At 43.2% G+C, this 25,021-nt stretch overlaps 3 protein-coding genes across 3 annotated transcripts in view; all 3 read left to right on the plus strand.

Moving 5' to 3' along the window:
* LOC141053016 (gastrula zinc finger protein XlCGF66.1-like) overlaps positions 1 to 3,050 on the plus strand; it is a 58,670-nt gene extending 55,620 nt beyond the window's left edge. The window contains exon 6 of the mRNA XM_073550348.1: positions 2,848 to 3,050. Within this exon, the coding sequence (XP_073406449.1) occupies positions 2,848 to 2,928 (81 nt within the window). The 3' untranslated portion in view covers positions 2,929 to 3,050. The remainder of the gene's footprint in view (positions 1 to 2,847) is intronic.
* LOC141053017 (uncharacterized) overlaps positions 1 to 8,024 on the plus strand; it is a 151,602-nt gene extending 143,578 nt beyond the window's left edge. Inside the window, exon 9 of the mRNA XM_073550349.1 lies at positions 3,197 to 8,024. Coding sequence (XP_073406450.1) covers positions 3,197 to 4,670 — 1,474 coding nt within the window. The 3' untranslated portion in view covers positions 4,671 to 8,024. The remainder of the gene's footprint in view (positions 1 to 3,196) is intronic.
* The window catches only part of LOC141053013 (uncharacterized), a 230,009-nt gene that overhangs the window by 32,423 nt on the left and 172,565 nt on the right, over positions 1 to 25,021 (plus strand). The gene's annotated exons all lie outside the window — the stretch shown is intronic.

Genomic DNA, 25,021 nt, shown 5'->3' on the forward strand with positions numbered 1-25,021 from the left:
GAAGAGCAACCAGAATGGTGACCGGTCTGCATACCATGTCCTATGAGGAACGGTTACAGGATTTGGAAGTGTTTAGCTTGCAAAAAAGACGACTGAGAGGAGACTTAATAGCCGTCTACAAATATATCAAGGGCTGTCACATTGTAGAAGGATCATCATTACTCTCATTTGCACAAGGAAAGACTAGAAGCAACGGGGTGAAACTGAATGGGAGAAAACAGATTAGATATTGTAAAAAAAAAAAAACAAAAAAAACAAAACTTTTTGACAGGGTGATCAATGAGTGGAACAGGTTGCCACAAGAGGTGGTGAGTGCTCCTTCAATGGAAGTCTTCAAACAGAGGCTGTACAGATATTTGTCTGGGATGATTTAGGCCGGTTTCACATTAGCGCTTTTTCAGCGCGCGCACGGCCGGGGGTAGCTCCGCCCCCGAGCCGACTCTCTGCCCGGCGTGCCCGCCCCTTCCTTGTAGCGCCGCCTCCTAGCGGACAGCGGCGCCTGCGATCGGCGCACCCTATCTTTAGCATAGGGTGCGCCGATCGTGCGCAGGCCGTGCGCTAGTTGCGCTTTGACCTGCGCTGCGCACTTTTGACGGTGCGCCGTGCGCGCCAAAATCCGAAAAGTTTGATTTTGGCGCGCACGGCGCACCGTCAAAAGTGCGCAGCGCAGGTCAAAGCGCAACTAGCGCACGGCCTGCGCACGATCGGCGCACCCTATGCTAAAGATAGGGTGCGCCGATCGCAGGCGCCGCTGTCCGCTAGGAGGCGGCGCTACAAGGAAGGGGCGGGCACGCCGGGCAGAGAGCCGGCTCGGGGGCGGAGCTACCCCCGGCCGTGCGCGCGCTGAAAAAGCGCTAATGTGAAACCGGCCTTAGTGAATCCTGCTTTGAGCAGGGGGTTATCCATGAAAGGATATGTTCCCCCAAAATGAAAAGCCAAGGTGAAGACTGAATAGAACGTCTAACGTCTGATCTGTAAGTAAGGAAAGAAAATGGAGTCCTCTAATCCTTCTTGTGTAACAATATGAGGTGATCAGCGTGGTAAAGCAGGCTTGTTTGTAGAGGTGAAGAGCAGAGTTGTATGTTTGAGCATAATGAACAAAGTCTTTTGAGGTAGTGATTTACTTTACTTCAGCACACTTAAGGTATGTTCCCACGGTCAGTAAATGCTGCAGGTTGGATGTTGCATGCATCCACAGCGTCCAACCTGCAGCTGCCAGATTTTACAGCATAGTGGATGGGATTTCATGAAATCCCATCTCCACTATGCATGCACGGACGCCTCTGGCTTCCCTGCATAGACGCACATGCGGCGTGTCTTTCCAGACCGCAGCATGTCTATTTATCTTGCGGAGACGCTCAGTCTCTGCAAGATAAATATCACCGTCATATCTATAGGGCGCGGTGTTTCTGCACGGTTCAATGAGTATATGCGGAATCGCCTGCGTTCAAAACCGGGCAGTGCTTTGGACTGAGCGGACATGTGCTGCGTCCAGAGCGCTACCTAATACTGACCATGGGAACATACCCTTAAAGAACTACTAGAAAAAAATGAGTTTGCCGCTCATGCCAGAGAATCGCGGTTTTGGAGATTGACACAGAAACCCCAATGTAAGCGCTCGGTGGAGAGCGCAGGATAAATGAGAACCTTATTCTGAATTTTGGGAGGTAGAATGAACATATAGACAAATAGCCAAAATAAGGTCCTATTAATATATGTAAGTATAAGTTCAAATAAAATTAATCTTTATGGAGATAATACAAAACAAAAAAACACTAATTTGTAAGAACAAATGAAAGAAGTCGGACTGCAGAGATGACAAGTATAAATTAATTTTGTTTTAGCTTTAAGTAGTGTTAGGCTAGTTTCACACTAGCGTATTTGATCGCAGCGCCGCTAAGCCCTGCCCCTGCCGTGCCCACTCTGGTCAGCTCCTCCCTACTATCGCACATCGCTGCATGCGATCTGCGCACCCTATCTTTAGCAGACCGTGCGCTGGCCGTGCGCTAGTAGGATTTTGCGTGCGCTGCGCCCTTTTGACTGTGCTCCGAGCGCACCAAAATGCAACATCGACCCCGCAATTTATTTTAAATCTTGTCATAATCTGATAATACGATATGTATTGTTGCACACTACTGTCTGGGCACATGGCAGGGCTCAGAGCGGAAGAAACGGCATTTCGGCTATGGGAAATCAGATTTTGCTGGAACAGTAGAAAACCTGATAGTGACTCCATTTCCCTAATGGAATTCATAGGAGTAGTGACTATTTTGACACCGCAGGCACTTTCTGGAAAACTGCACATAATTGATGTTGCAGAGGAAAAATTGTAAATATGCCATTTTAGTGCCCAATACATAGTGCCCAGCTCGTGCTTATAGGGACATGCACACCATAAATGTTTAAGTGGGTTCTCAGTACAGCAATGCCAAAAATATGGACACTAACAGTGTTTGGGCATATAGCAAGGCTCAGAAGCAAGGGAGCCATTTTGTCTTTGGAGAATGGTATTTGCTAGATTGGTTGTTGCTTTTCAAGAATCCTTGAGCAAACCCTCTAGTTTTCCATTGAAAGATGATGGACCTGAGTAGGGGCTTGTTTATGGAGGATGAGTAAAAAAATGTTTTTCTCATTTTGTCCCACATATGATTTTTTTGGTGGCTTTTTATTCATAGTCGAATTTCGTGGTCTACTGGTTCGTGCTCTGAGGTCTCTTAGATTGTGAACTGTTGTTGTCTTGGTAAAATAATTTTTCTACATAAAATGTCCATAGAAATTGCAATTTTGTATCTAGAAATTTAAAAATATAATTAAGGATTCTTAAATTATTGGTTTTATTCTTGGCAGATGACTGTACCTGGAGATCAGAGGGACATCAGACATCTTCAGTTCTTAAATCAGATGATCTTGATATCACACAAAATATAACTGAAGTGAATGCCGTTACTCCAGATATTTCATCATCCCTTCACAGCAAAGATCTATCGTCTGATCCTTCTAAACAAGACTTATCTCCTAATGCTTCAAAAATTATTCAGAAAAATAAAACCCACAAAAGAGGCGTTAAAAATCAAATTGCTCTTACAAGAAAGAAGCCATTTTCAAATTCAAAGAATGAAAAATGTTTTTCCCGTCAGAAAAATCACACAGGCCAAAAAAATTTTTCATGTTCAGAATGTGAAAAATGTTTTGTAAGGAAGACACAGCTTATTACACACCAGAGAATTCACACAGGAGAGAAGCCCTTTTCATGTTCGGAATGTGGGAAATGTGTTAACCAAAAATCAGAACTTATTATTCACCAGAGAGTTCACACAGGAGAGAGGCCATATTCATGCTCAGAATGTGGGAAATGTTTTACACGACAATCAAGTCTTAGTACACACCTGAAATTTCATGGGGAGAAACCCTTTTCATGTTCAGAATGTGGGAAATGTTTTAGACTAAAATCAAGTCTTGCTTATCACCAGAAAACTCACACAGGGGAGAAACCTTTTTCATGCTCAGAATGTGGGAAATGTGTTTACCAAAAATCAGAACTTATTCTTCACCAGAGAGTTCACACAGGAGAGAAGCCATATTCATGCTCCGAATGTGGGAAATGTTTTACACGACAATCAAGTCTTAGTACACACCTGAAATTTCACGGGGAGAAACCCTTTTCATGTTCAGAATGTGGGAAAGTTTGTCAAAGCAGTTCAAGTTTAGTTTTCCATCAGAGAAGTCATACAGGGGAGAAGCCTTTTTCATGTTCAGAATGTGGGAAATGTTTTTCAAGTAAAATGTATCTTGCTGCACATCAGAGAACTCACACAGGAGAGAAGCTATTTTCATGTGAAACATGTGGGAAATGCTTTATTCTGAAATCAAGTCTTGTGGCACATCAGAAAACTCACACAGGGGAGAATTCATGTTCAGAATGTGGGAAATCTTTTTCAAGTAAATCATATCTTGCTGCACATCAGAGAACTCACACAGGAGATAAGCCATTTTCATGTTCAGTATGTGGGAAAAGCTTTATTCGGAAATCAGCTCTTGTGGAACATCAAAATATTCACACAGGGGAGAAACCATTTTCATGTGCAACATGTGGGAAATGTTTTATTCATAAATCACATTTTGTTATTCATAAAAGAACTCACACAGGGGAGAAGCTATTTTCATGTGAAACATGTGGGAAATGCTTTATTCGGAATTCACATCTTGTTTTTCATGAAAGAACTCACACCGGGGAGAAGCCATTTTCATGTGCGACATGTGGGAAATGTTTTATTGGGAAAACACATCTTGTTATTCATAAAAGAACTCACACAGGGGAGAAGCCATTTTCATGTGCGACATGTGGGAAATGTTTTAGTCGGAAATCACATCTTGTTGTTCATAAAAAAACTCACACAGGGGAGAAGCCATTTTCATGTGCGACATGTGGGAAATGTTTTATTCAGAAATCACATCTTGTTGTTCATAAAAAAACTCACACAGGGGAGAAGCCATTTTCATGTGCAACATGTGGGAAATGTTTTATTCAGAAATCACATCTTGAGAAACATGAGGATACTCACAGGGTAGAGAAACCTTTTTCATGTTCAGAATGTGGGAAATTTTTTGTAGTTCAAACAAGTCTTGTTAAACATCGGAAACTTCACACAGGAGAGAATCTCACATTTTGAATATGGAACACTTTAACCAGAAATCATATAGTTATTCACCAGAGAAATCACACAGGATCATTGATCAGTATACAGGAAATGTTGGGCAAATAAGTCAAGTCTTGTTAAACACTAGAGAACTCGCACATGGGAGAACCCATTTGCATATTCTGAATGCGGTAATTTTTTTATTCGCAAATGGCATCTTCTTGAACATCATAAATCTCGCACAGGGAGAAGACATAATCACACCTAAAAGGTAATAAATGGTTGACTTAGCAGTCATATTTTATTGACCATCAAAAAAACTCAAATATATTTTTTGACAAACAGTACAAGAAAACACATTTCAGACAGTCATAGTAATGACAAGTAAGCGAGAAAGGGATTGTAATTTCACAGATGCAGTTACTAATTGATATGTTACGTAAAAAGCAAATCAAATGCAATATTCCATCTGCACTGAATAGTTCAGGTATATATTTATATATTCACTATGTGGACAAGAGTATTGCAAACTCCCTCCGCAAGAAATTACCCTACATTTCCTCCTCACTCTTCTTCTTAACTCCCAATCTCACATATCTGTCTGTGATTACAGTTTCTTATAATCCACAATCTGCGTGTGTGAACAACGTCTTTATCTTTTCTATATTACAGTAATGAACATGTTCAGATTGGAAATTTCTATTTACATCTATAATCCATTCCTTCTTGGTAGGAACATCTTGTGTGATCTATTGTTTTAAGTAACTTTCCGTGTTAGAGAAGGGAATCATTTCCCAACTTATCCCCCAATACACACATTATTGGGACTAAGGGGACTTTGATTTTAAACACTTATTCCCTTGTCTCAATAACCTGACACCCACAAATTTACATTTTATAGCATAACAATTACATATAATACGTGTTCCTCAAAATAATCTGACATTTCTGAAACTCTGGGTCCTTTTTGTTACCCCATATTTAGCAATACCTCAAGTGTTAAATGCCAAATTATTTGCTTTTAGAAATCAGAGATACTTGTCTGGGTTTTCCAGACAACTGCTCTTCTTTCATTGGTGTTACTTCTTTCTCCCATTTACTTTTTGCCGGAGCAGAAGTCGGTCAATCAGGTTTTCTCATTATGGCATTATAAAGCCTGGATACAATTCTCTTAGGCCTCTTTCAGACATCCGGTGTTAGGGGTCCGGCGGCCTGCGGCGAATAGCCGGGCCGCCGGATCCGGCCTGCAGCGGTGACACCGGATGTACATGCGGCCCCTGATGCGGCTTGGAGGACATTTAAAGGAGCCGCAGCACCGGGGGTCGAGAGAGCCAGCCGGAGAGAGATCGGGAGGCGAGAGCAGCCAGAGAGACAGCGGGGGACGAGAGAGCAGCCAGAGAGACAGCGGGGGACGAGAGAGCAGCCAGAGAGACAGAGGGGGACGAGAGAGCCAGCCAAAGAAAGGTATGGAGCGTATGGAGAGAGAGGGAGAGAGAGAAGGGGAGGGGGAGAGAGAGAGAGAGATGCGCGCCGGGCACTTGTGGGGTTAAAACTCAGTGCCCGGGCATGCGCAGTTGAAAAAGCCGGTCCGGCGCTGCAAAAAAACGTTGCAGCCAACGTTTTTTGCAGACACCGGACGGCGCATGTTTGCCGTATCCGGCAAAACCCGGAGGCGCCGCATGTCCATCCGGCATGATGCGGCGATCATTACATTCTATGTGAAAAAACCGGATCCAATTCCGGATCCGGTTTACACAAATTTCGCCGCATCATGCCGGATTTAAAAAAATGGATGTGTGAAAGTAGCCTTATTACTGCAATTTCTCACTAACAAAGTTATAACTGTTAGTTTATTTTTCCCAAAATATGTCCCTTTATCTCTATAAGGCTTCACATAACAATTTCACCCTTAACCGGTGGCTGTTTTCTAGATTGAATAAGAACTCTAACTCCTCTATCGTCCTGATCCTTCTATTCTCTAACAACTTAGAAGATAACAAACAGAAAAAAAGAGGCTATGTTGAAGCGCTTCTGAATGAACCCTGGACACACAAAAAGGATACACAAAAGGAGGTGGGCAACAAAGAAAGAATTTACAAAAGATGAAAAATTAAATCCTTTATAGTCAGCCAGCTGCTACCATAAGCCGATTGTCCTCACTCTGGACCCCTTGTTGGCAAGTTAAAAAATGGAAACAAAAAAATGGGAGAGCCAGCAGTCAAAACAAGAGCCAACTATTGGTTTGCAATCTGATCTGCATACCCATTTAATTCCTGCTTGGTCAGCTGGCGCTCCTGTTTTTTGTTTCAGTTTTCTGATTCTCCAACAACTGTGATATTATATATACCTTTTGCAATCTAAATTTCAAATTCTCAATTTTAAGACATGTTTTAAACATTACAAACAGGATCATGGGGTGCATTAAAAGAGATCTTGATACACATGATAAGAGCATTATACTGCCTCTGTACAAATTCCTGGTTAGACTGCACATGGAGTACTGTGTACAGTTTTGGGCCCTGGTACTCAGGCAAGATATCATCGAACTAGCGCGATTACAAAGAAGGGCAACAAAATTAATAAAGGGGATGGGGGAACTACAATACCCAGAGAGATTAACAAAATTGGGATTATTTCATCTACAAAAAGATGACTGGGGGGCAATCTAATAACCATGTATAAGTATATAAGGGGACAATACAAATATCTCTCTGAGGATCTGTTTATACCAAGGAAGGTGACAGACACATGGGGGCATACTCTGTGTCTGGAGGAGAGAAGGTTTTTACACCAACATAGAAGAGGATTCTTTACTGTTAGGGCAGTGAGAATCTGGAATTGCTTGCCTGAGGAGGTGGGGATGGCGAACTTAGTCGAGGGGTTCAAGAGAGGCCTGGATGTTTTTCTGGAGCATAACGATATTGTATCTTACAGTTGTTAGGTTCTTTAGAAGGACATAGATCTGAGGATTTATTCTGACGGAATATAGGCTGAACTGGATGGACAAATGTTTTTTTTTTGGCTTTGCGAACTGTTACTATGTTACAAGGCATGGAATCTGAGGAGTCGCCCATTTCATCCAAACCTGCTAATTCATAAGTTTCCAAGTTCCCAGTTATGAAGCCAAGAAATAGACAAATACATTCAGAATTCCCAATCCTCCCTTTTTATTTCTTGACTTTTAGAAATAGTGTCCTCAACCTCAGCTCTCTACGTCTCAAAACAAGGTCCTTCAACATATTTTCTAATTTTGATTTTTTTTTTAGTATCCAAATTGTCCTATAGTAATGGCTTTGTCAATCATGATTTGTACAAGAGTTCAACTGCATACATCTAAATGTTATCAATTTATGTGCAAGAAACAATAAAAGTCTGACCTCACTTTTTTCCACGTGTCCAGTATAAATTTTATTTACAGTTGTAGGTAGGACCACTCAACACTGTCAAATGCTTTTGCAATGTCTACTGAGAATATAGCCCTACCTCTACAGTTATCTGATGGTATCTGAAGTCTAAAGAAACGATGTATAATAATTATATTGGTAGATTATTTTTTTTTAGGCAGAAAGCCTGTTTGATACTGAGGTTTGAAATTGAATAAACTAATCTATTGGCCAGAACTTTTCACAGTATCCTGAGATTAGCTGTCAAAAGGGAGGTCTGAGTGCATCCGGTAAAGTGTTATCTTTCCCATACTCAAGCAAGACCATAAGGCCCCTTTCTCACATCAGTTTTTGCGATCAGTCGCAATCCGTCGAATTTTGAAAAAAACGGATCCAGTGACTGATGCCGTTGGACCCGTTTTTTTCTCATTGACTTGTATTAGCGACAGATTGTGACTGATGACTGCACGTTTCATCCATCTTTTGACGGATCCGTCAGAAATTCTTGAGACGACGCACAAAGGAACGTTTTTGTCTCCATCGAAAAGTCGGACAGCGACGGATCTGTCGCTGTCCATCGTCTGCTAGAATGGACGCCTATGGGCGACAGATCCGTCATAGTCCGTCAAATAACGGAATCCGGCGACGGACTTTTTTTTTTTTTTTTTTTTTTGTTGATCTGAGCATGCTGTTTACCTCGGGTCACTAGTGTCAGCTGATGGGACAACTGATCCCATCATCCGACACCTACTAATTGCAGTGAGAGCAGGAGCGGCGGATGTGAAAATTCATCTGCCGCTCCACTGAATATAAATGATAAAAATAAAAAAAACGGCCTTGGGTCTCCCACTATTTTTGATAACTAGCCAGGCGAAACTCACAGCTGAGGGGCTGCAATCCTCAGCTGTCAGCATCAGCAAGGCTATTTATCAAGAATAGAGGGGTTCCCAAGCTTTTTTTTTTAAATTATTTAAATAATTTAAAAAACGGCGTGGGGTCCCCCCCTATTTTTGACAACCAGCCTGACTAAAGCTCACAGCTGAGGGCTGATATTCTCAGGCTGGTATGGCCATTGATCTTGGTCCCCCAGCCTAAAATTAGGAGCCCGCAGCTGCCCAGAAGAGGCGCATCTATTAGATGCACCAATTCTGGTGCTTTGCCCAGCTCTTCCCATTTGCCCTGTAGGGGTGGCAAGTGGGGTAATAAGGGGTTAATGTCACCTTGCTATTCTTTCTGTCAATCTATTCTTTCTGTATATCTATCCTTTCCATCTGTCTGTCTAGTCTGTCTGTCTATTCTTTCTGTCTGTCTATTGTTTCTTTTTCTTACCAGCATTTCAGTTTGCTGCAAATTATCATGCACACTTGTGTGTGTTTAGAGCGCATTACATGTACTATTGCACTTTAGGCGTGTTTGTGAAATCGCCTCACAGGGATTTCTTACTACCATTGCAGTTTGCTGCATCTTTTTGCATTTTTTTTCCCTGTTTTTTCTTTATTATATTACCTTGCACACATATGATCATTTAGAGCGCACTGTGTGTATTATTGTACTTTAGGCTCGCTTTTTGAATCACCTCACAAGGATTAAATTTAGTGTGTGATTTATCATCAGTTTGATATACATGGGATTTTTTTTAAACATTTTTGTTTTTTTTTTGCACAAGATTAACCCCATTTATGCACTTAGCAATTTATTATAATTTTTGTTTGACCATTTCTTGTGAGGTTTGGTATATACATTTCTGACCTCTTATTATTGCAGAAATGGTGGTATACCAATTATTGTTGTAGATCACAATATAATATATATGTATATATTTTACCATTTTTTTTTTTTATGTGAAAATAACCAGGGCATTTACTACATGTCCCTTGATCCGTGTCCTTAGATTTGTGGTTTTCATTTCTTGATATGATTCTTATGGATATACAGTATATATAAAAAAAATTACAATAAAAATATTTTTGTATTTTTTGGTTCAGTCATCCTTTTTTCTCCATTAATTTTTGGAGTTGTGTGTATTATTCTGTCTATTCTCTCTGTCTATCTATAGAAAAAGAAAACAAATAGCACCAAAAGAAAACAAAGGGTGCAAAAAATCCTTCCAGGTATGTACCAAACCTTATGCTATAGTCCAAAAAAATGAAGGCTGCACTCCAATAGCAAAAATAAGTATGATTTATTGGCCCATCTATTCTTTCTTTCTATCTGTCTATCCTGTCTATTCTTTCTGATCTACAGTGACTTGCGAAAGTATTCGGCCCCCCTGGAACTTTTCAACCTTTTCCCACATATCATGCTTCAAACAAAGATACCAAATATAAATTTTTGGTGAAGAATCAACAAGTGGGACACAATTGTGAAGTTGAATGAAATGTATTGCTTATTTTAAATTTTTGGGTAAATTCAAAAACTTAAAAGTTTACTAAGGCTAATTTCACACTTGCGTTTTTTTGCTGCACGTTTTTTGCGCAAAAAAAGCATAGAAAAAATGCATACAAACGCTGCGTTTTTTTCAAGCATTTTTAATCGCATGCATGAAAAAAAGCAGCGTTTTTATGAGTTTTTATGTGTTTTTAGTGCGTTTTTAGAGTGTTTGCGTTTTTTTCAACATTGTTCACACCCAAAAAAAAAGCAAAATCATCAGGCAACACACACGACCAATGGGACGTCAGTGGCGGTGTGGTATATATAGACCCTGTCTACAGTATTCTTCACATTTGCTTGATTTTTCTCGTGTCAACATGGATCTGCGCTGGAAGAGTTTTCACTTCAACTTGGATTTGGACATCGCGATGGCTCAGGCTTATGCAGTTGCTTGCCATGAACAAAGGAAGAGAGGCAACGAAGACGGCAGCAGCGGCGTATGTGGATACATCCGATTGTTAAACTCCGGGAGAGCCGTGGGGCATACCACACCCTCTACTGTGAGCTACAGGCAAACCCGGAGAAATTTACAGATTATATCCAGATGTCCCAAGAAAGCTTCAGGGATTTGCTTGGTCGTGTCAAAGAATCCATCCGGAGACAGGACACACAGCTCCGTCGTGCGATTCCTCCTGAGGAACGGCTACTGGTTACATTACGGTACGTAATATTTTTAAAAACCAAGGGGTGGGGTCTGATGGTTTTTTTTTTTTTTTACATGTACTATTCAAAAGCTTGGCTAATTATTTTTTGTGAATGTAATAAAATATTTTATGATAGTTTCAAAAAACCATATACAGAAATATTAATTTTACTTTCTATGTTTCGCAGATTCCTGGCGACTGGAGAGACCCTGTCTTCACTCCACTTCCAGTACCGTATTGGAATCTCTACCTTGTCTGGAATTGTTGCGGACACCTGCCGGGCTCTCTGGAATGTTCTTTGTCCAGAATTTATGCCCCTGCCCACCGCTGAAAAGTGGATGGAAATTGCTGACAAATTCTGGACAGTCTGCAATTTCCCCAACTGTTTGGGAGCTGTTGATGGTAAACACATACGGATCATCAAACCCAAAAGAACTGGATCTGAGTACTATAATTACAAAAAGTACTTTTCAATAGTACTCATGGCCATTGCGGATGCCGGATGTATGTTTGTAGCAGTGGACATTGGAGCATTTGGCCGTGGTAATGACTCACAGGCTTTTAAAAGCTCAGACATGGGCCGGAGGTTGTATGGCAACCAATTTAATTTCCCCATGCCACGACCTCTTCCCCACACCGAAGCTCCGCCACTGCCCTTTGTAATGGTTGAGGATGAGGCTTTTCAAATGTGCTCAAACCTACTGAAACCCTACTCCAGCCGGGACTTGGACCACAACAAAAAATTTTTTAATTACAGGCTGACACGGGCCAGAAGAACTGTCGAGTGTGCTTTTGGGATTCTTGTCTCCAGATGGCGAATTCTAAGCACAGCCATTATTCTTAAACTTGAAACAGTCGATGAGGTGGTGAAGGCCTGTGTGGTTCTACATAATTTTGTGATGGCTAAAGAGCACCCAACCTTTGAACTCGATGTTGCTGCTCCTAACCCATTGCCTGAATTCACTCAGCACCCTCTCAGGTCATCCGTTGAAGTTGGCCAAATGAGGGACCAATTTGCGGCCTACTTTATCTCTGATGTAGGACGGGTGCACTGGCAAGATGAAATGGTGTAAAGTTTTTCGTTTGTGTATGTTAATAAAAAAAACTGATTTGATACCAGTACCGAGTGCACTATATGTTTTTTACACTCCAATAACATAAAAAAATTCCCATGTATACCTGTGAATTCATGATGTTTTCACACCTGGGCAGGTAAATAAACATATGAGTTTAAATGCAGGATCGCTAGTCTGCGTGAAATATATTGGTACGTAAGCCAAGCTGTTGGTACTTAAGCAAATCTGCAGGTTAAATATGATATGTGTATTAACCAGGCCATTATTTCTCAATATAACCAGGCCATGATTGATAAATAGTTATGATTATGACGTTTGAGCGACTTTGGTAGGATCGGGTTTTAAGAAACCAAATTTGTTTCAAATTAAATTTGTCAAACTGGTGTAAAAAAAAAAGGAGGCGATTCATTCAAAACCCAACCAGAATGCAAGTGGGGAATAAAAGTTTTTGAATTGAGTGAATGAATGTAATCAGCTCAATTCCAACTTTTATTTCACATTAACTAGCATTGTGGTAGTGTTTAGCAAGAAATTCACTTTTTTTTTTTTTTTTTTTTTTTTTTCCCCCGAAATTCAACAGTTTGTGTTTCCGGAAACCAGATCCTATTCGGTAAAACTATAGGTCTTATACTAGGCCTTGGTATTTAACAATTATACTAGGCCTTGGTATTTAACAATTATACTAGGCCTTGGTATTTAACAATTATACTAGGCCTTGGTATTTAACAATTATACTAGGCCTTGGTATTTAACAATTTTATACTAGGCCTTGGTATTTAACATATGACTATATTAGGCCTTGGTATTTAACAATTATACTAGGCCTTGGTATTTAACAATTATACTAGGCCTTTGTATTTAACATATGCTGTGTTTTTTTACCCATCAGTGGATTCAACACACAAAGAGTATGTTGATAATTACAAGGTATATCAATAATCCCCCTTGCCTAGAATCACAATAAGTGAAATGAGGATGGTAAAAACAGCCCATCCTCCAAACACTTTTTATGACACCTTGCAAAGTTTAAATCGCATTGTGTACGGCGCAGTGTTTATGTAGCGGCGCACAAAATCATTAATCAAACTTATGGTGAACCAGAAATTTAAATTTATTTTGAACAAGAAAAATTAAAAAAAACTTTATTTTTTTTCTGCGTTTTGGGGCAGATGGTTTCAATTTGGGGGTGTGCAGGGAAGATGCACAACTGACAGTTGAAGAAGGTGTTCTAGGGGAAGGGGCAACAAAACTTGTGGGGGAAGGTAGTCCAGTTAAGGGAATACTAGAAACACTTGAAGGAGAGGAACGAGGTTCAGGTACATTGGTTCTAAGTGCATGTCTCCGTAAACTTGTCTGCCTGGACCTACTTGGGCCCAATGCCCACCTTGCTTGATTGCGCCTTGAACTTGGGGCAAATATAGAATGTGGGTCCCCCTGTCTGCTGCGGTGGCTGCTGCTGCGGTGGCTGCTGCTGCTCTGTGGTGGCAGTGCTCGTCCTTGCAGGAGGACTGGTGGCGGCAGTGATAGTCCAGGTTTGCGGAGTGGTGGTGGCAGGGCTACTACATGTTGTTGCGGCAGGGCTTTTCCACGATTGTGGAGTGGTGGCTGTGCTCCAAACATGCATGGGTGTGGCGGTGGTGCTCCAGACAGGAGCAGCGCTTGCCATGGTGGTGTTGGTGAACTGACCAGCTGCACTCAGACTTGTGGTGGTGTAACGGTGGGTGTCCTGGCTTTGAATAGAGGTGTCCGTGCAGTGGTATGCAGCACAAGTCGGTAGTGAGGTGAAGCGCATCAATGGTGGCACAGGTGGAAATGACACCACTGACTGCTGCCCATACCGATTATGCTGCATAGCCTGCAAGAAAGCATTGTTGCAGGCCTGCAGCACATTCGGCTGTTGCTCAGGACTAAGGTGTTCTGCCATGCCCTTTTCAATCTTACTTAAAAAATGGTGCGCTGGTCTGTTGAGGTCGGCCTCCAGATGGTCAAGGCGCTGTTCGACAGAAAGGAAGCGGTGTTCCATGTGGTTAAAACCACGTTCCATGAGTGAAAAACCGCTTTCCACTCTGTCGGACAGCGACTTGAGGCTGGCATTAAAGGCCTCGCTCAAGTGCATAAACTCGGGCAAGACATTCCTGTCCAAGGCCCTCTGCCGCTGGTGGGTAGTGCCTGCATAACCAGTGGCAGAGACCTGGGACAGGGGAACACCTGATGGACCAGCTTCCTGGTCAACAGCTGTCTGTGTGGCTGACCTGCAAGGTGCTTCCTGGCTGTCGGATGGCTGGGACGGGTCAGAGGACGTCCGATGAAGGACCGCTCCAGGGCCAGGTTGCAGGGTGCTGTGGAAGAAAGGAAAATCATTTCTATCATGCCTTTACAAGAAGCATCAGCTGTGGATTAGAAAAACACAGATTAATAAAAATAAAACCCCAAAAATTATAATACTTACAATCTGGTGCAATGGACCGGTCTTAGGACCTGCAACGCGTGATAGTGACGGTATCTTGTTCTTGTCCTTGACGCAGATCCACTGCGAATCTGGCCCTCAGCTCGACCATCACTGTTGAAGCGGTCCTTGATCCAGCGCCAACGTGTTCGGACTTTGTCCACTGTTTGAAAAACAAACCAACAACATGTAACAATTGTGTTTGATGCACGACATATGCTATCACGAAACCCAACAGTGCCATCAAGGACAATAGTCACAGCGGCACAATACAGCAATGCAATACCCAAAGCAGTCACTGTTGATCCCGATGACACTGTTGGGTTTTCTGCTAGAATATATCACGAAACCCAACAGTGCCATCAAGGACAATAGTCACAGCGGCACAATACAGCAATACAATACCCAAAGCAGTCACTGTTGATCCCGATGACACTGTTGGGTTTCCTGCTAGAATATATTTATCACGAAACCCAACAGTGCCATCAAGGACAATAGTCACAGCGGCACAATACAGCAATACAATACCCAAAGCAGTCACTGTTGATCCCGATGACACTGTTGGGTTTCCTGCTAGAATATATCTATCACGAAACCCAACAGTGCCATCAAGGACAATAGTCACAGCGGCACAACAGAGCAGGGAAATACTTACTAAACGCCTTTTTGGAGGTTGCAGTGGCGCTGTCCCAGCCATCCATCAACGCTGCGGCCACCTCACTCCATAGCCGCTGGGTCACCACATTGTCCTTGTACAACCGGTCACGGCTATCCCACAACGGGGCACTCTCCTGGACCAGTCTGATAAGCTGCTCATTATCCAGGTATACGTCTTCATCCCGTTGTGGAACCTAGACAAAACACATTCATTAGAATATTCGAATTTGGAGTGAATAAAAAGTTTTAAAAAAAAGATACAGAAAAGAGGAAATATAGAAGATCAAAAATAAAGGACATTACAAATCATTTGATACTTACATCCCGTATCACCACCGTGAATTGGCTTGGCTGCTCCTGCTGTTCGCCCTCAGTAGTCACGTCCGCAGAAGATGACGATGTCTGAAAAAGAAAAAGAAAAAAAAAGTAAGATTTGGAGAAGCAGCAGATATACTTACCAAACGCACTAAAATAATCACCTCACGGTCTGCTTGCGCCAGTTCCTGCCGGGATGGGGAATATTCTGATTCAGAAGACATACTGCATGTAAAAGTAATAAAACGCATTAGTACATATACAATTTAAAAGGACAGGCATACATTATTACATGTAATAATACTCACATTCTTGACGCTGAAGATGGGTTCGTAGCTGAATTTCTGCTCTCCAGGCTGTCACTGTAGTTGTGGTACAGTGTTGGCAGACACCGCCTTTATATAGATATGTTGTTTTTTTTGAGTTGTGAATTTTATAACGTCTAACCGGTGGACACCAAACAAAACACATGCGCCAAAAAAAACGCATACATGCCATACCATAATGGTCTTTTTTAGCGCAAAACGTGCGCATACGTTTTTTTTAAAGTGGTTGGCCGGAAAAAAAAATGCAACATGTAGTGTCTTGAAAAAAAACCCGCACAGACAAAAAAACGCAGCGCACAAAAAACGCATACAAGCGCATGCCAATGCGCATGTATCCGCACCCATGAAAAATATAGGGGAAAAAAACGCATGCGCGTGTATGCGTTTTTTTCAAGCGCAAAAAAACGCAAATGTGAAACCAGCCTAAGGCTTATTAAGGTCTGAAACCTTGGTCAAAGTTATCTGAGCAAGCAAAACTCCAAGGGTGCCCAAACTTTTCCATTGGTCCATTTTCCTTTTTTTAATTTTAATGTAAAAAAATGACTATATATATTTACTTGGGGGTGTGGCTATGTAGTGGAGGAGAGGATATGTCCTGGCAGAGGTCCCATAATCCTGCCATTATCCTGCCTTCTAAATCTTCTCAGCGCTGCATACTTACAAATACTGGGACTCCCCAGGCTCCGGGAATCTTTTGGCCCTATGGGAGAGTGACAAGAGGCTCTGGTGATCCGAACGATGTGGATTTCTGGGCAGACGGCAGGGCCAGCGTGAGGCGGCAGCCATTTTCTGAGGCACACTCCAGCAGAAAGAAGCGACACCTGACCTCAGTGCGTCGGACGGTGAGCATATACCCGGGGGACACCGAGGAGAGACGTGCAGTGTGTGCTCTAAAAGACGAGTCCTGCACTCCCCCACTGCTAATAAGCCAGACTCGTCTGTGCCACCACAATAAGAGTCCCTAGACCCTTATCGCTGTCTCCACAGGCACTGTGGACACTATGCTGTGCAGAGCCCTGCAATAATCCAGAGCCTGTTATAATACGCAGAAATTCATACACCCCGTTTATTTAGCGCTATCTCAAGATATAAATATATACCATATATACTCGTGTATAAGCTGACCCCCTAATTTTGCCACAAAAAGCTGGGAAAACTTATTGACTCGCGTATAAGCCTAGGGTGGAAAATGCAGCAGCTACTGGTAAATTTCAAAAATAAAAAAAAAAAGTAAAATTAATTGAGACATCAGTAGGTTAAATGTTTTTGAATATCCATATGAATCAGGAGCCCCATATAATGCTTCATACAGTTCATGATGGGCCCCATAAGATGCTCCATACAAAATACACCCAATATAATGCTGCACAAAGGTTAATAATGGCTCCATAAGATGCTCCATGGAATAATATGCCCCATGGAATAATATGCCCCATATGCTGCTCCATAAAGGTTTTGGCCCCATAAGATGCTCCATAAAGGTTGTGGCCCCGCAAGATGCTCCATACAAAATACGCCCCATATAATGCTGCACAAAGGTTAATAATGGCCCTATAAGATGCTCCATAGAATAATGTGCCCCATATGCTGCTCCATAGATTATGCCCCCATATGCTGCTCCATAGATTATGCCCCCATGTGCTGGCCCATAAGATGACCCATAGTTTATGCCCCCATATGCTGCCTCATAGTTTATGCCCCCATATGCTGCCTCAAGGTGCTCCATAGTATACCCCCATATATGCTGCCCCATAAGGTGCTCCATAGTTTCCCCCTCATATGCTGCCCCATAAGGTGCTCCATAGTATACCCCCATATGCTGCCCCATAAGGTGCTCCATAGTATACCCCCATATGCTGCCCCATAAGGTGCTCCATGTAATACCCCCCATATGCTGCCCCATAAGGTGCTCCATAGTATAGCCCCCATATGCTGCCCCATAAGGTGCTCCATAGTATACTCCCCATATGCTGCCCCATAAGATGCTCCATAGTATACCCCCATATGCTGCAGCTGCTGCTGCCACTGCAAATTAAGAAAAAAATACCTTTCCATCGCGGGGGGCCAGGTGCCAGGGTCACCGCTGACTCAGGACCCTGGCACTGGCGATACTTACCAATCCTTTGTCCATCGCTGCGTGCCCGTGTCTGCCGGGTCCCTCTGTCAGTGACGGGCAGGCAGAGGGCGGGCGCGCACAGAGGATGGAAGACAGCAGAGCAGTGTGCAGCGATGGACCAGGGATTGGTAAATATAGCTGTACTTACCCCCTCCTGGCACGGTCTCTGTGCAGCCCCTTCTTCCAGGTCACAGGCTCCTCCCTGCAGCGGTCTCGTGGTACCGCTCATTAAAGTCATAAATATGCGCATATTCATGACTTTAATGAGCGGTACCACGTGACTGCTGCAGGAAGGAGCCTGAGCCCTGGGAGAAGCGGCGGGGCTGCAGAGACCGAGCCAGGGAGGGTAAGTATGATCAGACACCCCTGCTCCCCTTACCCCACCGAACCCCCGGCATATGGTTCACGTATAAGCCGAGGGGGACTTTGAGCCCCCAAAAAATGGGCTGAAAATCTCGGATTATACACGAGTATATACGGTATATATTTACCATATATACTCGTGTATAAGCCGACCCCCCTAAATTTGCCACAAAAAACTGTGAAAACTTATTGACTCGCGTATAAGCCTAGGGTGGAAAATACAGCAGCTACTGGTAAATTTCAAAAATAAAAATAGATACCAATAAAAGAAAGATTGAGATATCAGTAGGTTAAATGTTTTTGAATATCCATATTGAATCAGGAGACCTATATAATGCTCTATACAGTTCATGATGGCCCCATAACATGCTCCATACAAAATATGCCACATATAATCCTGCACAAAGGTTAATAATGCCCCATATGCTGCCCCATAAAGGTTATGGCCCCATAAGATATTCCATAGATTATGCTCCATAGATTATGCCTCCATAAAATGCTCCATAGATTACGCCCCCTTATAATGCTCCATAGATTATTCCCCCCATAAGATGCTCCATAGTTTATGCCCCCATATGCTGCTCCATAGTTTATGCCCCATATGCTTCTCTATAATTATGCCCCCATATGCTGCTCCATAATTATACCCGCATATATTGATGCTCCATAATTTTGCCCGCATATGCTGCTGCTGCAAATAAAAAAAAAAAAATTACATACCTCTCGTCACTGGGGGCCCGGTGCCGGTGTCCTGAGCAGGCGGTGACAGGTTCTGATGTCACCGCTGGCTCAGGACCCCGGCACTGGCGATATTTACCGATCCCAGCGTGTCGCTCTGTCTTCCGGGTCCCTCTATCAGTGACGTTCAGGCAGAGGGCGTGGTGCGCACTAACTATGTCACCGCGCCCTCTGACCCTGAACATCACAGACCGAGTACACTGAGGAGAGAACAGGTGAATATAGCGTATACTTACCCCCTCCTGGCATGGTCTCGGCAGCCCCCCTGCTCCCGGTCTCAGGCTCCTTTCTTCAGCGGTCACGTGGTACCACTCATTAAAGTAATAAATATGCTCATATTCATGACTAATGAGCGGTACAATGTGACCACTGAAGGAAGGAGCCTGAGACCGGGAGAAGCAGGGGGGCTGCAGAGACCACGCCAGGAGGGGGTGGTAAGTATGACCTGACACTCCCCCTCCCCCGCCAACCCCCTGGTATATGACTCGTGTATAAGCTGAGAAGGGGGACTTTCAGCACAAAAAAATGGGCTGAAAATCTCGGCTTATATGCGAGTATATACGGTATTTATTTTTTTGCCAAAAATACAAAGGAAATGTGTCATCTTTAACTTTAGCCCCTTTTAGAGATCATTTCGTCTTCAACTTGCTTATCTGTTCACAATAATATAATAGTGATTTTGACCAGGGGTGCTCAAACTTTTACATGCCACTGGACATATAAGATCCAGAATATATTCTCAGAGGAACGAGAGGATGGTCTCTATAAAATCTGCAATGTCCATTCTGGGGTCCAAGACAACTTATATCCAAGCAGTTCCTTGGTCTCAGGCCCATACAGGGATCCTTTAAAATTTAATTATTTCACTATGGGACAGAACTCCGTGTTCACTCAGCAGAAGAATCCATCTACCCTACCAGGTAACTGTCTTTCAGCTGGTGGCTCTGTTTGGGAAATCTGACAGAAGGAACACCATGGATATAGCATCCTTCTAACCTCAGTAAGGATGGATGTCAGCAAAAGAGTTTACGGAGCTGTATTCTCCTAGGTCATGTTTCATGGAATCTGGGTGCAACTGATTACCAGTCAGTCCTCAAACTTCAGAGACTTACAAGCAGTAGAAGAAGCCCTCGAGACAGCAACATCTTTTCTTCATGGGACCCACGTCATAATTTATTCCAACATGAGATATCAAGGGAGCACAAGATACGAGACCTATATTCTTTTATCAGCCCTTCACCTAAAAGGTCATGACAACATTCAGACTTCATAAGCAGGACAAACATACGTCCTGGTGAATGGAGCAGGAATACCAATATCTTTCAGATGAATACCAGAAAAAGGGGTTATCCAGAAATAGACCTATTTGCAAATCATCAAAATGCAAAAGTAAAATTATATTTTTTTCCTTGATCTGAACGACGCTTCAGTGACAATATATACATTCGCTCATCCTTGGGATTGCAAGCTAGCCAATGCATTTCCTTCTATTCCCGTACTACCAAGGACACTACAAAAAAATCAGAAAAGAGAAAGTCAAGACTATCCTTATAGCTCCTCTGTGGCTAAAAAAAGGGCTGGTTTAGGACATTAAATGGCTTGAAGTGGGAAGATCCACGATCTTCTACATCAAAGTCTGAAATATCATCCAGCCCCCCCAGAGGCTGCATGGCTTCGGAAGCCTCAATCCTAAAAGCTATGGGCCCCTCAGAGGGGGTCATACATACCCTCCAGAGAAATAGGAAGCCAATTACAAATGCCATCTATTGAAAATATGGAAAACCTTCAGTTTACGGTACTGGTCTATTCCTCTGGTTCCAATTCTTCCAGACATAGCCAAAATATTGGACGTTTTGCAGGATGGATTGTCAAGAGGTTTAAAACCTACTACCCTTAAAGTCAAGGTGTCAGCCGTAAGCTCCTATTTTGACCAAAATTTGGCGGATCATCGATGGATAAGGAGATTTATAAAGGCAACTTCTCTAATAAGGTTCAGTGCATTCCCTTCTTGGGATCTGGATACTGTACTCCAGTTTCTAAATATGCTTCACTTCAAATCATTGTCCCTGTTACATATAGATAACCTATCATGGAAAGCAGTGTATCCAGGTCCTCTCTATGAGCTAACCCTATCTAAAAATCCTAGAAGATAGGGTGGTGCTCCACCTAGAACCATAATTCTTGCCCATGGGGACAACAGCATTCCATGTGTCTCATGAGATAGTCGTCTCTTCTTTTTGTCAAAATCTGACAGACCACAGAAAAGAATTTCATTTTTTGGAGGTCTGGAGAGACATCCTCTACTACCTACAACAAACAGTGTCCCAGAGAAAGATCAAAATCTCTTTGTCTAATACTGTGGACCTAATAAAGGGAAGATATCCAAAAGTACTTTCACAAATTGCTTTCTTAATCCAGTTTGTTAATCGTATAAGAGACAGAATCTATCTATCTCCAGAATCGCTGAAAGCTCTTTCTACAAGATCCAGGTCTGTCTCCTGGGCTGAAAGGACTAGTCCTTCCAACAAGCAGATCTACAAAGCTCCCACCTGGTCCACAGTCTATACCTTCTCACAGCACTGTAGATTAGATTTGATGTTAAATAAAGATTTAGTCTTTTGGAAGGAAAGTCCTCCAGGCAATTGTCCCGCCCTAGCTTAATTCTTTGGTATTCTTCCTGTGGTGCTGTCATGGAGGGGATTGGAGAAAATATAATTAGACTTAATGGTAGTTTGGTTTCTAAGACCCTCCACAACAGTACAGGTAGTTTCCTGCCATTCTTTTGTTTATAATTATTCCTTGGTGTTAAATATTGGAAACATTCATACCTGTGTGAGCATTTCGAAAAGCACTGAGGATTGAGGGTGAGAAAGGGGATATTTAATCTCTGGCTATGCAATCTCCTGTGGTGCTGTCCTGGAGGGTCTTAGAAACCAAGTTACTGGTAAGTCTAATTCTAAGACCCCCTTATCCCTCACCTGGTATGCATGGCCCCCTCATCTTTATCTTGGTATGCATGGCCCCCTCATCCATATCCTGGTGTGCAGGGCCTCCATCACCATCCTGGTATGCATGACATCTGTCAGAAAAGCATTAAAAACACAAACCATTATACTTAAATTCCTTCGCTCCCTAGCAGCATCTTTTTCTGATACTAGCAGCTGATTTATGCTTGTAAGCAGCGTATGGCAGGGACATCATGTGCTGCTTAAAAGCCAAGGACAGCTGCCAAAATACTCACTGCTCTCCATGCCGGGACTATGTGCATGGAGAGCAGTGAATATTCATTGATCTTTAAAAATGGGCAAAGTGTTAGCTACCAGCTTCCAGGCGTTCATGTGTTCACCCCTTGTCTGAGCAGCTCCAGTTCATGGGCTCTCTGAGCTTGGGCCTCCCGCTGATGAGCCTCTCGCTGGGCTTGGCACTCGGCTCTTTCAGCCTCCCGCTCGGCTCTCTGGGCCTGGGCCTCTCGCTCGGCTCTCTCCTGAGCTTGCTGGATCAGCTTCAGAAGTTCATCACGGTCGTCGGAAGAAAGTTCATCAAAGGTCGCTTGCAGGTAGGGGTCCAGCCCGCCCTGGTTGCATACGGTGGTTGGACCTCGGCTGCAGCGCCATCTCTGCTTGGGCTGGCGTCTGCGCTCGCTGGGTTCTAGGCATTGTCCAGCTGCACCAGAGCCGCGATCAGTTGGTCTCTGTTTTTGTTTGTGGCATCAAGGCCTTGGTACGTGCATATTCCAGCAAGAATTTCTTTTTTCTGCTGTGAGTACCAGCGTTCTCCTTTTGCAGCCATGGTTGCCAAATAAAAGATAGGATAGAAAAATGAAGAGAAGGGAGGGGATACTCGGAAGTACACACAATTGCCTCAGCACTTGTAAACACTAAGTCTGTTCTCCAAAACCTATGACGCTGGATTCCCGCAGGAACCGTGCAGGGTTTTAGTGAGAGGAATGATTGCTCAAACCAGATCATTAATGCTCTATGATCATCCCACTGCTGCCACCAATATGTCACGATCCTGCCGCTGACGCCGGTATGTCACGGACGGAGGGATGCGACGCACTGCCGACACACGGCTATCACATGCACAGGGGGGCTTATCTTAGTTATCTCACCGCTGCCACAATGTGATAAAAAAAACAGCAAGCTAGTCTTGCCCTTACAGTTTATCGCAGGGGGTTATTTTGGATGTCCCACCACTGCCAACAATACTTCACGAACTGCAGGGATTTATATATATCCCACTTTTCAATTCCACTTTGGAACTCGCAACTCTCCGGCGGCCCCCCCTTACCCTCAGGTCAGTCAGGGAACTTCACCTGGGATAACTGGTCGCCGACAGGCTCCTTCATTGAGGACTGGCCACCCGGCACGCTGCAGTGAGGGAAATCTAAAATGCTCTGGCCGCAGCCACCCAATTAGCTTATAAAATCCCTTTCCATCAGAGTCAGCAGTACCCGGGTCCCAGACCACACTTCGCCGCCACCAGCTCCAGATTTCTCTGATTAATATTTAAACTTAATAGAGGGGTTCAAAGCCAACCCAAATCAGTATCATAATTATCTTAAAGGCACGTAAATTCGTTTCTAGAGCATGAAGATAGACTAATAAAGTTATAATTTATTCCCAAAACACGGGCAGTGTTTACAGAGATAAAAGGATCTTACAAAGTTGAGACATTAGATATGTACAATGCAAATATAAAATAAACAGGTTTAAAAGCAGAAATCAACACTTACATTTGCTTAGATGGTCTTAGGCTAACCATGTGGGGAGAAGGCGGAGCCAAACGTCTCCACTCATCTGAGTTCCTTTTGGCATGGAATCCAGCTCGAATGAACTCCCAACTGAGTGAGTGTATTCTATAGTTCTGGGACATGACATCATAAATGGGACTGTTTGGTGATGATCTTCCCCTTGCTCTTGGAGTTAGAATCCGACTACCAAACTTATAATAACTATATCTCGCAGAGGGTACTTCGTACAAACACGCACATAGTATCTTTTTCGGCCTGTCGAAAGCAATAATTCAAGACCAAACATGCAGTAATTATGTCACACTGTTTAGGAGAAATCCATTTCTCAGATTCTGTCGGCGCTGGAACCGCGAAAAACATGGGCTAGGATGCTGGGTCGACACATATTGCAGAAATGTAATTTTTGTGGTTTTACCATAAACATGCCGGATTTTATGACCAAATGTGTTATGAATGGGTCACCGAGGAGGATGGCAGGAACAGGCTAAGCCACCAGAAGACCCAAGAGGTTGGTAACTAAGCGGATTGCAGAACCCTGATCCTGTCCGCACAACTAGCAGTAGCCGTGGAGCGTTCCTACGATGCCCTAGACGCTTCGTCACAGCCGGAGGACTAACTAAGCCTAAAGACAGAAAGATGAAATCTAAACTGCACCAGAGCAGATCCCCAAAGGAATAGACAGCCCCCAAACATATATTGTCGGTGAGACAAGATGAGACACAAACACAGGTAGGGAACAGACTGAGCAAACGGTGGGGCCCAAGCTGTCTAGACAGGACAGAAAAAGATACTGTCTGCAATCACGCACAAAACCCTGAAAAAGTCCAACACTTCTGATATACAAAAAAACCTGAGATCACACAATCTCACCCCCGCTAGATCAGCACTCTGGTATAAACTGGCAGCAAGCAAAATGAAACATAACAGGGGACTGAACAAGCTGCAACATATGAAGCAGGGTCCAGCGCTGCTCCCAGCAGGGAGCACGCTGAACCCTAACAGCAAAACAGAAAGCAAAAAATGACACAACCAGATTAGATGCAAAAGATTAGCAAAAGAATCATTTATCTGAACATGCAGGTCAGGCAGGGGACAAAAGAGCTCCAAATGCACACAGAGGAAAAAATCACCAGCAAC

Source organism: Dendrobates tinctorius, unplaced genomic scaffold, assembly GCF_039654945.1.
Source record: "Dendrobates tinctorius isolate UK_male_01 unplaced genomic scaffold, ASM3965494v1 ptg000164l, whole genome shotgun sequence".
NCBI classification, from domain to species: Eukaryota; Metazoa; Chordata; class Amphibia; order Anura; family Dendrobatidae; genus Dendrobates; species Dendrobates tinctorius.